The sequence below is a fragment of the Neodiprion lecontei genome, chromosome 2 (assembly GCF_021901455.1).
Source record: "Neodiprion lecontei isolate iyNeoLeco1 chromosome 2, iyNeoLeco1.1, whole genome shotgun sequence".
Classification (NCBI taxonomy): domain Eukaryota; kingdom Metazoa; phylum Arthropoda; class Insecta; order Hymenoptera; family Diprionidae; genus Neodiprion; species Neodiprion lecontei.
In genome coordinates, this window is record NC_060261.1 from 42,178,898 (window position 1) to 42,192,299 (window position 13,402).

Genomic DNA, 13,402 nt, shown 5'->3' on the forward strand with positions numbered 1-13,402 from the left:
AATAATAACGAAAATAAAAATAGTATGAATGAAAATAATAATAAGGCATCCTATTCGTATCTCAGCTTCTCCGCACATCTCTCTGTCTTTCGTATGATATGCAGCACCGTTGTAAATCACGTTATGACCACCGAACGCTAGTAATTCGTGGGGCGACGGACGGGGAGAATCGTTAATTATTCTCTAGTTTAGAGTCAGAGCTGCTACCAGATCCGGGAGAGTCAATAGGACACTAATTGACGGTGGTCGAAGGGAGAGGGCGGACGTATAGGTATCCGTATTCAGCGTGGTGGTACCTATACGGAAAGAGAGAGAAAGAGAAGAGGAGGGAGGGACAGAGAGAGAGAGAGAGAGAGAGAGAGAGAGTAAGTACGGAACGTGGCCAGGAACGAGTCAGGGGGTATTCAAGGGCGGTTGAGAGGTCCAGGCCACTCGAGGAGAGGAGACAGGAGAGGAGGCTCGACTCGAGTACCAACAAGAGAAACAATACCGCCTCTACTTCGCTGCTCCCTATGCTCGCGAAGGATGAAAGCCGCGGGTACTTACATTGTACGCGCCAAGGTGAGAATGCCAACTCTGCAAGGTGCATTCACAGAAAACCCGAAAGTATCTTTCATTCGGGTATTCATTCAACCTTCCTTGAATACGGCGGTTTGCAAAGTTGAATAATCATTCGTACGATTGATAGCAGAAAATTCCACTATTTACGTCTATGCGAAAAGAGAAACGACTTTGGAATTTCGCACAATGATCCGGATAAGGCTACTTGATCGAATCCCTGAATATGTCACTTCCAGCGTAGCCTAATTATACCGAGTTTTTGATGGGTGCTGTATGTATACATGATTGAAAATGGCGAACCTCCATACGGAGGAGAATTGAGTAAGCTCTTTGAAAAGCTGAACACGCATGAACGTATCAGATACACGTAACACGGAATAGGAATAAAGAAGAGGTGAACCGATGCGTCGAGAGGACGATACAATACAGAGGATATTCTCAACGTCGACGTTCATTAGCTTCTTATTCAAAGGCATCGACTACACCGAGAGCGAGATAGAAACAGAGAGGGGGGTGTGGATGTGGGAGAAAAGACAGTTCCGGAGTTCCCTGGTGGAATTCACAAAGCGTAAAGCTCAAGCCTCGGCGTGGAACAATAGAAAGCACAGATTTCATGAAGTCAGAGTTGAGATACAGGCACAATGGTTTTAGCCGACGTATGAAGGCACCTACGCCGTCGGCGCGAGTCGCCGTGTGGGTTATATTCGTACCTTTTGAATATATGTACCGTATTAATAGGGGAGAGACGGGGGAGGGTTTCCCAGTCTCTGCCCACACCCGGCAAAAGCTCTCGCGTCCTCTAGCTTCCTCCTCCACCTATTCCCTTCCTGTTCCACGGCAGGAATATTAGCGAAATGTGTCTCTCCGCGAGTCCCATGTGCGCAGCTGATATTAAACAGTTCTCTCCTATACACAGTGCAAGTCGCGCGAACAGCGTCGAACAACTAAATCTGCAAGCTCTCATATCCCGGCGAAAATTTCACCGCGATCTCGGGTCTAGCCGAGGCGGAAAATAAAGCGTTACGACGTATTGCCACGGTGCAGACCGGCGTCTTCACGGCAAAATATGAAATTCAACGACGCGAGACGAGGCCCGTGAATATAAACCAACGCGTGACTTCACCCCGCTCACACACGGTAGTCCGTCACGCCACGATAATATGGCGCATGCACAGATGGGCGCAGATGCTCGGAATGGTTCGGTTCGTTCGCAATTTCGCAGGGACAATTTTGGCCCGCTAGACGGTTTTGTCATTCCCCGTGAAACGATTTTTTCCCACCATACGTCCGTTTCTCACCTATCTATTTTATTTCGTTTTTTATTTTCTATTTTAATCTTTGCTTTCTACTTCCTCTCCTCTCGCTGTTAGCCGGTATCTGTTTTTCTGTATATTAACTCTCGTAACTTTGCAGCGCGGTTCTTCGTCCCTCGCGAGTTCGTCCCTCGTCGGTAGAATAAAACGATTAAAGTGAGAAAAAAGGGAGGTAAAAAAAAAAAAAGAAAAAGAAAAAAAGAAATACCAAGCAGGGACCGCACGCACTCTCGGTTGAAAGGGAAAAAGCTCGAGAGGAACAACTGAATCACGACCGGCGACGATGCCGAATAATTAAAACGTGCGGCGTATTCTCACAAAAGGCTAGAAGCGATGTGCAGTGGCGGTGCACGCGGTGCTATTGAGCTACGGCGGGGAATGCGGCATGTTCCCGATGCCCGTGCCGCCCCCGCGCCCAGTTCCGAACCTACTCGGCCCCAGCCAGGACCCTGCAGCTGTCAAACCCAGGCCAAATCTTCTTCTGCTCGTGACAGCCTGGAAATGAAGAGACCGAGAGCTGCCGCGGGTGGCCCGCTTTTCGTGCGAACCGCATGTGCCCCGTTCGCTAACCGTGCGAATTCTCCACCGCTCGCCATTTTTCCTGCAGATTCTACCCCTACGCTGCATGCATCCAACGCCCGCGCCTTTCACTCTCCCTCGTAATCTCAAGGTCTGGACTTTCGACCACGCGCCTGTAATATACTTTTACCGTTCTAATCGATAAGCCCTGTGTACGATTCCGATACGGACACAGAAGAAAGTTTCGTTTCATTTAAAAAGTCATTGACAGATGAAAAAAAACGAACCATCGATGTTGATACGATCGTTCCGGTGTGGTGGAAAAGTGGATTTCTGACACAGAGCCAAGAATCGTGATAAAATTTATCCAAAAACTGTAGTCGTGATTGGGAAAGTTTCGTCATACGACGCAGGTCACTTGCCTTATGTTGAAAAAATGGCTTTTCGATACGGCAATTATTGATTCCGACGTATAAAGGTCGAACGAAAAGTGACAAAGCTTTATCCTCGGTCGAGAAATTGTAGCCTGCATTCGGTTTGTTCAGACGGCGTGGTATAAGGTCAACGCGTAAGCAGCCCCCGTGAACGATCCCCCATTAAGAACACGTCGGCGGAACGTCAATTGAGGGATGTAAGTATAATCACGAACGGCACTACGCTCTGAGAGGTCTTTTGTCAGTGAGTGGAGGACGAAGTTTACATGCACAGGGCGCAGCGGAGGATATTGCCGAGCCGTGTTGCATCGAGTGTTTGGCGTTGCAGGTACTACGGTAAGTACGCGCGCACGAGAGGAGGCATAGTTCGCATCAGCACTCAAGGGAACGGCTCTCGTTGCTTTTTCATTATTACATTCTTTTATCTTCCTCCTTCTCCTCCTCTCGAGTCGCCCATTGTTGTCGGTGGCTGGAGCTGCGCTCATTGTGCCTCGACACAATGATAATTGCGCTAATGATTGTGTTCGAAAAATGCCCCGTAATCGCCACGCGGGCGAGTCTCTCTCCTAGCCGCAGCCCGGCTCCGTCATCTCCGAAAGGTACCGGGACTCGGGACTCACTCGTGACGTCACGTTAGGAACCCGCTACTCCGCCTCCTTCTAAGTACGCCGCGACACGAACCGGCCCGTGTAATACATCGATTATACGAATGCTCAAAATTATCCGAGTCATGTTCGACCCCGGGGACTGAACAACGTGTTCACGTTTTACCGGCCGACACAAAGAGATATGTCTATTAGCTGCTTAGTCCGTCTTAAGCCCGACGCGTTCGATCATCCCTCCACGTCCCACGAACAAGACTCGCGCATATCTCTGCCCGCCGGGTTACCTACCATCTGTTCGCCCCATGAATATGAACGGATCGACGGCTGCAGCCTCGATGCCGTCGTACCTTTTATACCTTTCACCGTTTATCGGCACACCATCGGGCCCCAAACAATCGACGGCTTTTAGACATGTGCTTATCGACCGATCCTACATCTTTATGATAACGGTACGTATACAAAGAATTTCGGACGAATATATTCGCTTCGGAGTTCATTACGATCTACGGTATTAACATCTCCCTTTGACTCGGAGGAGGAAAGCTCCGTCCGGCAAGGATCAATCCGCGATTCGGAAACGGTCTAATTAAAGGTCCCGGGGGTCGGAGGGGCGCGCTTTGCAACGTTGCTCGTCGAAGAATCTCATTTTCCTCACGGTTCGATCCGGAGGTGTTTTCTGCCGCTACGAGAACCAATTACACCGGAGTCCCCGTCCCCGTCCCCGTCCAGCGGCGTGTAGAGCGAGGGCTTCGTGCGTAAGGACGCCGTGACGCGCGGGGGCCTTGTGCGTGTGTCCAGCCTGGGCGCGTCGGACGCGAGCCGAACCTTCGGAGAGCGGAGCCGGGGGCAGCCGCTCGGTGATGGATCGTCCAATCAGTGCTGCGAGATGGAGCGCGGAGAGAGGAGAGAGGAGAGCGAAGAGCGAAGAGCGAAGAGTGGAGACCGGAGAGAGGAGAGGAGAGAGCGGGAGGGAGCGAGAGAGGTCACGGTCGGGTCGCTCCAGCTAATCGAAGAACACGCCGCGGCTTCGGCGTCGCTCGTCCGAGCAGCGAAAAGAAATACCTTGTGCCTACTCTTTTCATACGGACGCCTTGTGACCGCTCCGCGATACTCGCCCCAGGAACTTGCCGTTCCTCCTCGCGTCTCTAGGTACGCGAGTCAAGACCAGGTCTTACCCGCCACATCGGCGCTGTCGAATATTCCGCTACTTTCCAAGCTGAGCATGGATATGTCCCGTCAAATCGGAGCGAATGATCCGAACTTGTATTGTTTCAAATTCGCTTCGAGCTCGTTATCGACATAATTTCGAGCTCGTTTCGACAAAGTTCCCATTCGAACTCATCTCGGCATATCTCCATTCACGAGCTCGAAGCGGATTTTGAGCTCGTTTCAAGAACATCGTACACGGAGGGTCCACAGTTTCGAACTCGTCGCAAAGTTTTTTTCAACTCACCGCAAAGTCGTTCGAAATTCATTCGAGATTCGCCTCCGGTGCATTTCGAGCTCATTTTCAACGGAAAGCTTTTCGTCCTTCGTGCAATTACATACGAGGGAATGTGAGAATAAAGTACAGGTAGCAGCAGCATAACTAGTGCAAGTGGCGTATACAAGGTATAAAAGGTGCAAGCCGCGGAGTCCGGGGCTGTTTAGCGGTCGCGCTTGCTGGATGCCAAGGAGATGAAAGCACCGGCAACAATGGCCGCCAACCAAAACATCCGATAAATCTACCCGACCCGGACCTCGAGCCCCCGGGGGTTTTAAACTCGCTCACCCCGAACGCGGACGCCGACGCTGGCCCGCAACCCTTACGTTACACCGCGATCACCCGCCGAGCGACGCGACGAGGGGTTCGGGTGATGTGCGACCCGCACGAGAAACCAAACCAAACCAAACCAAACCAAACCAAACCAAACCCCAACCCAGAGCCCAACGCCGACCCGCCACTTTGGGATCTATACTTTCGGTCGGTGCAATGCTCTCGCGGCGAAGCTTAACGATAAGTGCATGTTTTCTGAGAAATGTTTCAACTTTTCTTCCAACCTATCGTCTATGGGTCTTCAATGGCATGGAACGTCGACTGCACTTGCACCTCCGAATATTCGCATTCGCGGAATCAAATTTTTGACAATTGGAAAGTTCTATCGCGCACGTTTGTTCGAGCAAGTCTAAATTCTTGAATCTCTATTCATATACACGAGTCTAAAAGTCGATTAGTGCCAGTTGAGTTTTCAACCCCTTGAAATTAGGTGGATTGGGAAATGGGCTGAATTGCAATGGAAATTTCAGAACAGATTAGAGAGAATTCGCTCGCAAATACAATCGGTCGAACGAAATTTAGGACAAAAATTTGCAACGAGAAACTGACGTAACATCGTGAACGATACGTAGTGAAAATATGTCTTCAAACTTGACGATAGTCCTTTATACGTCTGTAGATATTTTAATATTCTCACGACGAGCTAAATATAACTTAAAAAGATTATCGATAATTAGATTGTTGAATTTCTGGTACGTGAAGAAAATTCCTAACTGTAATGAATTATCCATCAACGATGAATGAGCATTAAACTGTCTTTCAAGATCACCGGATATTCCGTCGTGAGTAATTTTAAAGCGAAGGCCGTTCCAGAGACGAGGAATGTCATCCGAAAAAGAAGAACGAAAAAAAAAGAAATTAAAAAAAAAAACAGGTAATCGCGTCTCGCCAATCTTTGGGAACGAGTGGGATACCCGAAGAATGAAAAAAAAAATCAGGAATCGTAGAGCGCGAAGAGATCGGAGGATCGAGAGACGGAATAAAGACACGTCTAGATGGCTGGAATAAGAGGCTGTAAGAGGCTGGATGAGGGCAAGGACGGGAGGGACGAGAAGAGGATTCGCGCTGCCATGGTTACCGCCGCATTACCGCCTCGCCGGGTTGCCATGACGACCCGAGTCGACCCGAGGCGGTGGTTCACTTGTGCGCTAACCTCCGCTGCGCTCGCCGACGTAGGGCGCAAGGTATCGTCCTTCTCCACCGCTCGCGAGGAGCGAAACGAGCCTCTTTCCCTCCCGACACGGGCAGCCCTAAAGCCTCGAGTCTCGCGCATGCGCGCAAGCGACGAGATCGCTCGCGCAGACAGCGAGTGGGCGAATACTCTGCCGGGCAAGACGCCTTACGTCACTTGTAGGTAGGTGCCCACGTATATCGAGAGGGGTCGACAAAACCTATACGTTTTAGCAAAAACGCTCGCTCTATGACCTGGATTTATTCCCGCGAAGGACGCTCGGCAATTTTGCAATGCCTCGCACGGTTCCGCTGCAGTGCGGTGTTTGCGTCCTGCACGATCATCTTACACGTATCTACGTAACGCGTATGCACGTAGTATGCTTTTATTCCGCAAATTTATACAAGGTCGTCCCGGATTCGCACGGGAACTTCCGGTTTGTTATTCCCAATGCTCGCGGAAGATTTCGACGGTTATATGCATACATACATCTTCGGAATGGTCTGCAATAATTCTCGGATCTCTGATATCTCTGTTTCTCTTCTTACGTACGGGGTTTTGTTCGCAATTCCTGTATCAAATTCGAAGAATAGGACAATTTATTTTCCAAACGAACCGTTGTTTATTAGCTACATATACTGTTAAAATAGCGACGAGCTTCTTTCTCAAATAATTCCGCATGCATAGAGCAGCAGAATCGTCAATGAATTTCGTTTAATTGGTTGCTTTTGTCTTCGTCACTGGACAGATTTCATTCGTAGATCTTGCGTACGATATCTTGGTTAAAAACGAGAGTACGAATTTCTTTTACTACCTGAGCGCGTATACCTCGCGAAAGATGAATAAAATAAACAGATATGGGTGAGAATACGCTCTGGCTCGTACATCCTTGTAATTACCGAGATGTTAATCTCTTTTGCGAGCGCAGAGTAGCTGGTATAGTACCTACCATGAATTTGCGAATTAATTACCTACGCCGGGGGCGGTGTACGTTGGAGAGAGAGAGAGAGAGAAGAGGGGAAAGAAGAAGGATAGAAAGATGGGGAGGCCGAGAGCGAAAGAGATCAGTTTTGAAAAATTTCAACCGCAGCTAACGACTGAGGAAAAAAAAAAATTCTCTTTACTCTACCACGTATTATACACACATACATACGTATATGTACCTAATATATATTTAAGGTATACGTATATGTCGGCGATCCGACGTCTAGATATAACTAACGAGAACTGGTTCCGAGGCATTCGAGAGTCGGTCGGCGTAGAAAATCTAAAGATTTGATTCCGAGCCATTTATATTTATACTTTGGCTCTCTGTCCCGCGTCAGAGGCAGCCCAAAGACCTCCGCTGTAGGAAAACTCGGACGATAATGAATAAAGTATAATCGTGCGAGACGCAGGTGAGCCACAACGCGTGTGTGAAAAATAAAAATGTTGATGATAATAATAATAATAATAACAACAGCAAGGTAATAAAATATAAATGTAAACAGGAACAATAAATCGAACCGTTCGTCGACAAGTCGGTCTAATTCCCGATAGATTTGACACTATAAAAAACAAGAAACACCGACACAAAGGACAAAGACAAATATTTTAGAAAAACTCGCATCGCATGGTATAATCCCGTGAAAATTTATATAAAGCAACGAGGTCGGAGAGGAATCGTTCCCGATAAATTGAACGAAGAAATATAAATAAAATGTTTTATTTTCACTCACCGGGACTGCCGAGAAAGACGGAGGAGTAAAGAACGCCGCGACGCGCCGCGTCGCTCGCAGCTCGTTGGGCGTCGGGTGGCGAACTCCATTCTCTGCGCGGACACCATTTGCCTGCAATTGAAAAATAAAAGAAAATTGATCATTATCATGAAACTTGGTTGTAACGCGGCTCTGACGGCGTTACGATATCACGAAGGGCGTCGAACTCGGGTCGAGTTCTTTTCACCGTTCAACTCCTGCAGTGCAATTATATTTCGCGACCCCTCCAAGAGGCGGCTTTAACACGCCATCGAGGCACCCGATAGTAACTCGAGCTCTCTGACGGCTGATTTGCGCAACGCGCGCCTTTTGCGCAATTAGTTTTCAACGTCGGTGATAACGTTTCGAGAGTTATCGTCGGCCAAAGGACGGCAGAAAATAATTCCCGTGCAACATGACTCGGCGAATTTTACCAAGAACACGGGATGAAAAAGGTTGAAAAATTATTTCGTGGGTTACATTTTTTTTCTTCCGAAATTATACGCATAAGGCTTCGGCTCGTCGGCGTCTCGAAACGCAGATCACGAATGAATGACGATTTAATTTTCAGGCCGTACGAGCTGTAGTAATAATATTCACAGCCGAGTCTCGTCGATGCAAATGGATTGACACGCGTCGCGGATTCGCGAAACTTCCGTGTGGAGATTTTTATCGCGCGACGTTTTTCACACACATAAACAACATATTACGCGGTGGAAATATGTTCGCAATTGCGGATAGTATGCTTGGACAGTTTCTGCGATTGTTAAATGCTGGTGCGTGCGGTAATAAGCGGTGTTTTTTTTATCTAAATTTTTTTTTTTCTCCTCCTTCATTTCGATTTGTTAACTAAATGGCCGAGGCGTTACGTCGTCGAGGACTGTACAACGCCGTCCGCATGTGCAGGCAGCCAGGCAGGGAGGTGAGAGATAATCGCGCAATTATGTTAATTGGATAAACGCATTTCAAACATACAAATGAAAAACGAGGAGGGAACAAAAAAAAAATGTGAAGAAAAAAGATAACCAAGAGCGGGGAAAAGAAACATGTTGAATTACACCTAGAATTGGTATCCGTTCTCTGCCTTCGCAACACAATTCATGTTTTATTGTCCCGAGGCGTAAATAACACGACTTTAATTACCACTTCAGCTCGTCGGTCATTTCTACAATTTTTTTCTTTTTTTTTTTTTTTTCTTTCTACCCATCTTCTTTCCTACGGCTAATTTGTTTTCCATTCTTATACCCGCGTTACATAATATACGTATAACGCAATAACACGTTGGCTAAATGCGCTCTTTTGTTATTACAGGCAATACCGTCTTAATCTAATCTCTAACAATTCAAGCTATCGGAGAAAAAAATCTTTTCCAAAGATAAGTCTGTACTATCATGCAAATACAATAATTGGATAACATCCTTCAGCGGTGTTTATCACGAATTTAAGCAGTAGAAATCGATGCCTCTCTAACCATAATAACTTCTCATCCAACGTGTACACGTATATACTCGTAACCGGGAAGACTACTTCTATGAATATTTTATCACATAGAATATGAATAACCTATATCGTCCGCGATTCTTTCCACATTGCGCGCGGTAGGTATATCCAATAGTCGAATGCAATGCAACGGCGCGGCGGCATGTGCGGAACGAATTATTATCGCATTCGATGCCGCGCATGCACGGTGATCGTCGGACCCGGAGCTTCGGGGTGCAGGAAAAGCTCTTGTACCTACTGCAGCGCTGCTCGGGAACGACGCGACGCCACGAGCAGAACGAGATACGTGTAGAGAGATACGTGGATACGAAGCGGCAGAGGAGGGAAGGGGGGCGGAAGACGTATCTCCTTTATTTTCGGAAGATCCCTCCTGGATGAGGATATACCTACACGGGAGAAAGGAGCCGGTGCATGCAGGGGAGGCGAAACCGGGAAACGGAAAACGGAAGGGGGGAGGGTTTCAGGGGGATAAAGGGTAAGCCGCGCAGCGAAGTAATTTCACACGGGGAACGACCGTCTCGTTTCCTTGTTGTTCTCCAGGTCTTTCGAAACCAGAATTCAATTGCTCAACCCTCGCTGCTCTCGGGGACGAGAGTTATGTACCCGCGTATCGGGCTTGCCGGAGCCAAGTTTTTCCGATATTTCGACATTGCATTTGCACAGATCGTTGTGTTTACCCTGTTGTGTACTCCGGTTCCATTCGCACCGCAATACCGCGAATGATAAGTACAGATGTTGTAGCGAGAGCTGCAGTGGTGTCAAATTTTCCAAACAGATGAAAAAGCAAAAAGGAGGAGAATTAAGGATACGAAAAAAAAGTTGCATCACCTTGCACGCCGTGCTATTACGTCTTTGGAGAACCACACGTTAAAACATCTGTTCCAACCCCCGATTCGCGGTAAAAGCCTGAAAGGCAAACACCATGACAACGAAATTCACACCGCGGCGGTGTGAGTGTGCCAGCCATGGAAAGGGAGGATGGGAGGGCACGACGAGCACCAGTAATCACACTAATAACAATTCAGTCGACAACGAGTCGAGAGGAGAAACTGTAAGACGGTATTATACGGGCCCCGTACGGCTTTCAGATCGAAGGCTACGAGCAGGACACGGCCCTCGACGCTCCGAGTTCAAGAAGCGAAACGATTCGACGCGAAAATATCCGGGGCAATCCATACGCGGTGAATCGCACAGCAGCGAGTGACGAATTTTGGAAATATCGTTCGACCATCCCTTATATACGGTGTGTAATTGCCTGGAATTGTTTGAAAGTTCTCGAGTCCCTCCGGGCTCTCCCCCCACTCGAATCCGTCCCTACGAAATATATTCATTTCTCTAGCGGAGCTATTTCGAAGTCCTTCGAGGCAGGATGTACCTGTAGGATCCTCGGGACCTGCGTCTCGCCGTGGTGGGGGAGATTTATGGCCGCAAGGAGACAGGGTGTAATCATATACATCACCCCATCAGCCCCTAACTCTGATTTACTGTGGGAATTTTCAAACTCATTTTACATTTCTCACATATTTCGAGGATTCTTGGCATTCTTTCGCATACACAATCGTGTTGTACGACAGTATTTTACCTTTTTTTTTTTTTTTTTAATTTTTTTTTTTTTTTTGAGAAGTCGAAAACAATATTTTTTTCATCCAATATTATTGCGAAAAGCCGGTCAATGCGCGAAATTCACGCCGTCGAGCTCGGGGTTTAATTATTATTGTTAATAGTATTATTTCTACTATTATTAATATTTTTACGGAGAGACGACCGAGCTCGATAAAAGTTTCGCGTTTCTTAATATTTCGCACATCCCATACGCGCACAAATTTCACATACGCGAACCTCGGTCCCTTCTCAGCTGTGCTTAAATGCAGTTTCCGCGAAGAACCCGAGTTTATTTTTGCAGTCGGCCCGGCGCAGTGACAGTTATAAATTGAACTGTAATCCTCAGGCACGCGTCTAACGGCTCGTCGTTTCTCTCGTCGCCCTTTCTACACCCGGGTCACCAGACAACGGCACTCGTGCCATGTCGCAATTGCACTCTGCAGAATGGCCCGGGTGCGAAGTAAGAATGATAATTGAAGACGACGCGCAGTTAACAATTCGAGGTGATTTTTGAAAAAGTCATGATTTTCGTTTCGCCGATAAATCGGCACAGTCTCTCATCGCGCAAAAGAATATATATTACCCTCAGATGCAGCCCCTGCAAAGAAATAACTCGAAATGCACATTATTTGAAAAATCGCGGAATATCTTTCACCCCAAAAATGGAGACTGGCTGATGTGAACCTTAGGTATTTTTCCAATATAACCCCATCGCAGGCGAGAGGGAGGTTCGGGCCTCCTAGGTATAAATAAATCAATATAACCTGCTAACCCACCCTTACATTTCGGCCTCTCTCTCTCTCTCTCTGCTCTCTTTCTCCCTCGCGCTCATTGCTTCTTCCTCGGCTCAAGGAAGTGACGTACGAGGCTCCGGTGCTTGGATCTCTTCCGCGCTTCTCGAGGCAAGGGGCGACGGAAAGCGACGAGGAGCGGGGGGGGCGGGGGTGGCGGACGGCGGGACGGAATGGGCCACCATGTTATTTCACAGTTAGGCTCGTTGCTCACCCACGCGACTCCGGCGGGGATCCTCGTCCCGCTTCTACGTCGCACTGCACACGAGTCCCCCGGGATGCTTTTGTCCTCTCCCTGTAAGCGACTTCCTGACAGCCCAAGTTTGCACCTGATCTCCACCAACCTTCACCGCCCTGGCGATTTACACACCCGTCGTTTACTCGGGCCAACCTGACCCAAGTCCTCTTTGCTCGACTTCGTCACGATGCACTTACATTTTGTCAAATATTTCAAGACCCAAACTGTTTGGATACCTCTTTTAAATGTATCAAAAAATCGCTGCGAATCATTTTGTACTCGGAACGATTTCGAATGTCACAGAAAATTTTTCAGATCAATAATTATACGATTATCTTGGATTTCCGATGAATAAAAACCACAGTTCAATTCGAATTACAGTTTGTTCCTGAAGACTAAACAGTCCAACGATATTGAACCATCGCCTCGAAGGCTTGCACAGGTTGTATAAATTCCGCCTGCACCTGCAGCGTCGTAAGTTGAACCAACACAGTCGGAAGCCCTGAGGTGATATTCCGAGCTCTAGTACCGAATAGGAAAGGAAATGTCTATCGAGACAAGCCTAAACGCGGTAACATCGGACGCGAATAAATATATGTTCGAGACGGTGAGGCAACACGAGGGTGAGAGTAAGCGGCCGAAATGCACAGCCGCGGTGAAGATAGAGAACTAGATAACGGGGGTACATGGGCAAGGTGTGCAAAGGTGCAGAGGGTGTAGTAACGTAAGATTCGTAGGATCGCGGCGTATAGACGCGTGGATACGCGGAGGTAATTCAGTCCGTAGGGGGGGGGGGGGTTACAGAGCGCGAGCGCGGTGATAGCATCGGACAAAGGTGCTAATATACAAACCAGCTACAGCGGCAGCTGAACGCGGTTCGGGTTTAAGTGTGGAAACTACCGACTAAGGAAGGCGGAAGGCGGAAGGCGGATATAGCGACGCACTTCGCTCGACTTCCTCCATAAAACGCAAATTTACAATTAGCACTTTTCAGTAATTAAACTTGTATTCACGCCGCGATCCGCGCCGTCCCCCCTCTAATGCCACGGTTACAGTTATATCCAGTTTCGAGGACGACGACGTCGACGTAGAGACCACGTTTTACTTTGTGTACCC

The 13,402-nt window shown here is 48.0% G+C and overlaps 1 protein-coding gene across 6 annotated transcripts in view; it reads right to left on the bottom strand.

The window, feature by feature from the left end:
- Nucleotides 1–13,402, bottom strand: part of LOC107222053 (homeobox protein homothorax) — a 297,335-nt gene that overhangs the window by 108,423 nt on the left and 175,510 nt on the right. For all 6 annotated transcript variants that reach the window (XM_046730451.1, XM_046730450.1, XM_046730449.1 and 3 more), the window contains one exon: nucleotides 8,138–8,248. In XM_046730451.1, the coding sequence (XP_046586407.1) occupies nucleotides 8,138–8,248 (111 nt within the window). The remainder of the gene's footprint in view (nucleotides 1–8,137; nucleotides 8,249–13,402) is intronic.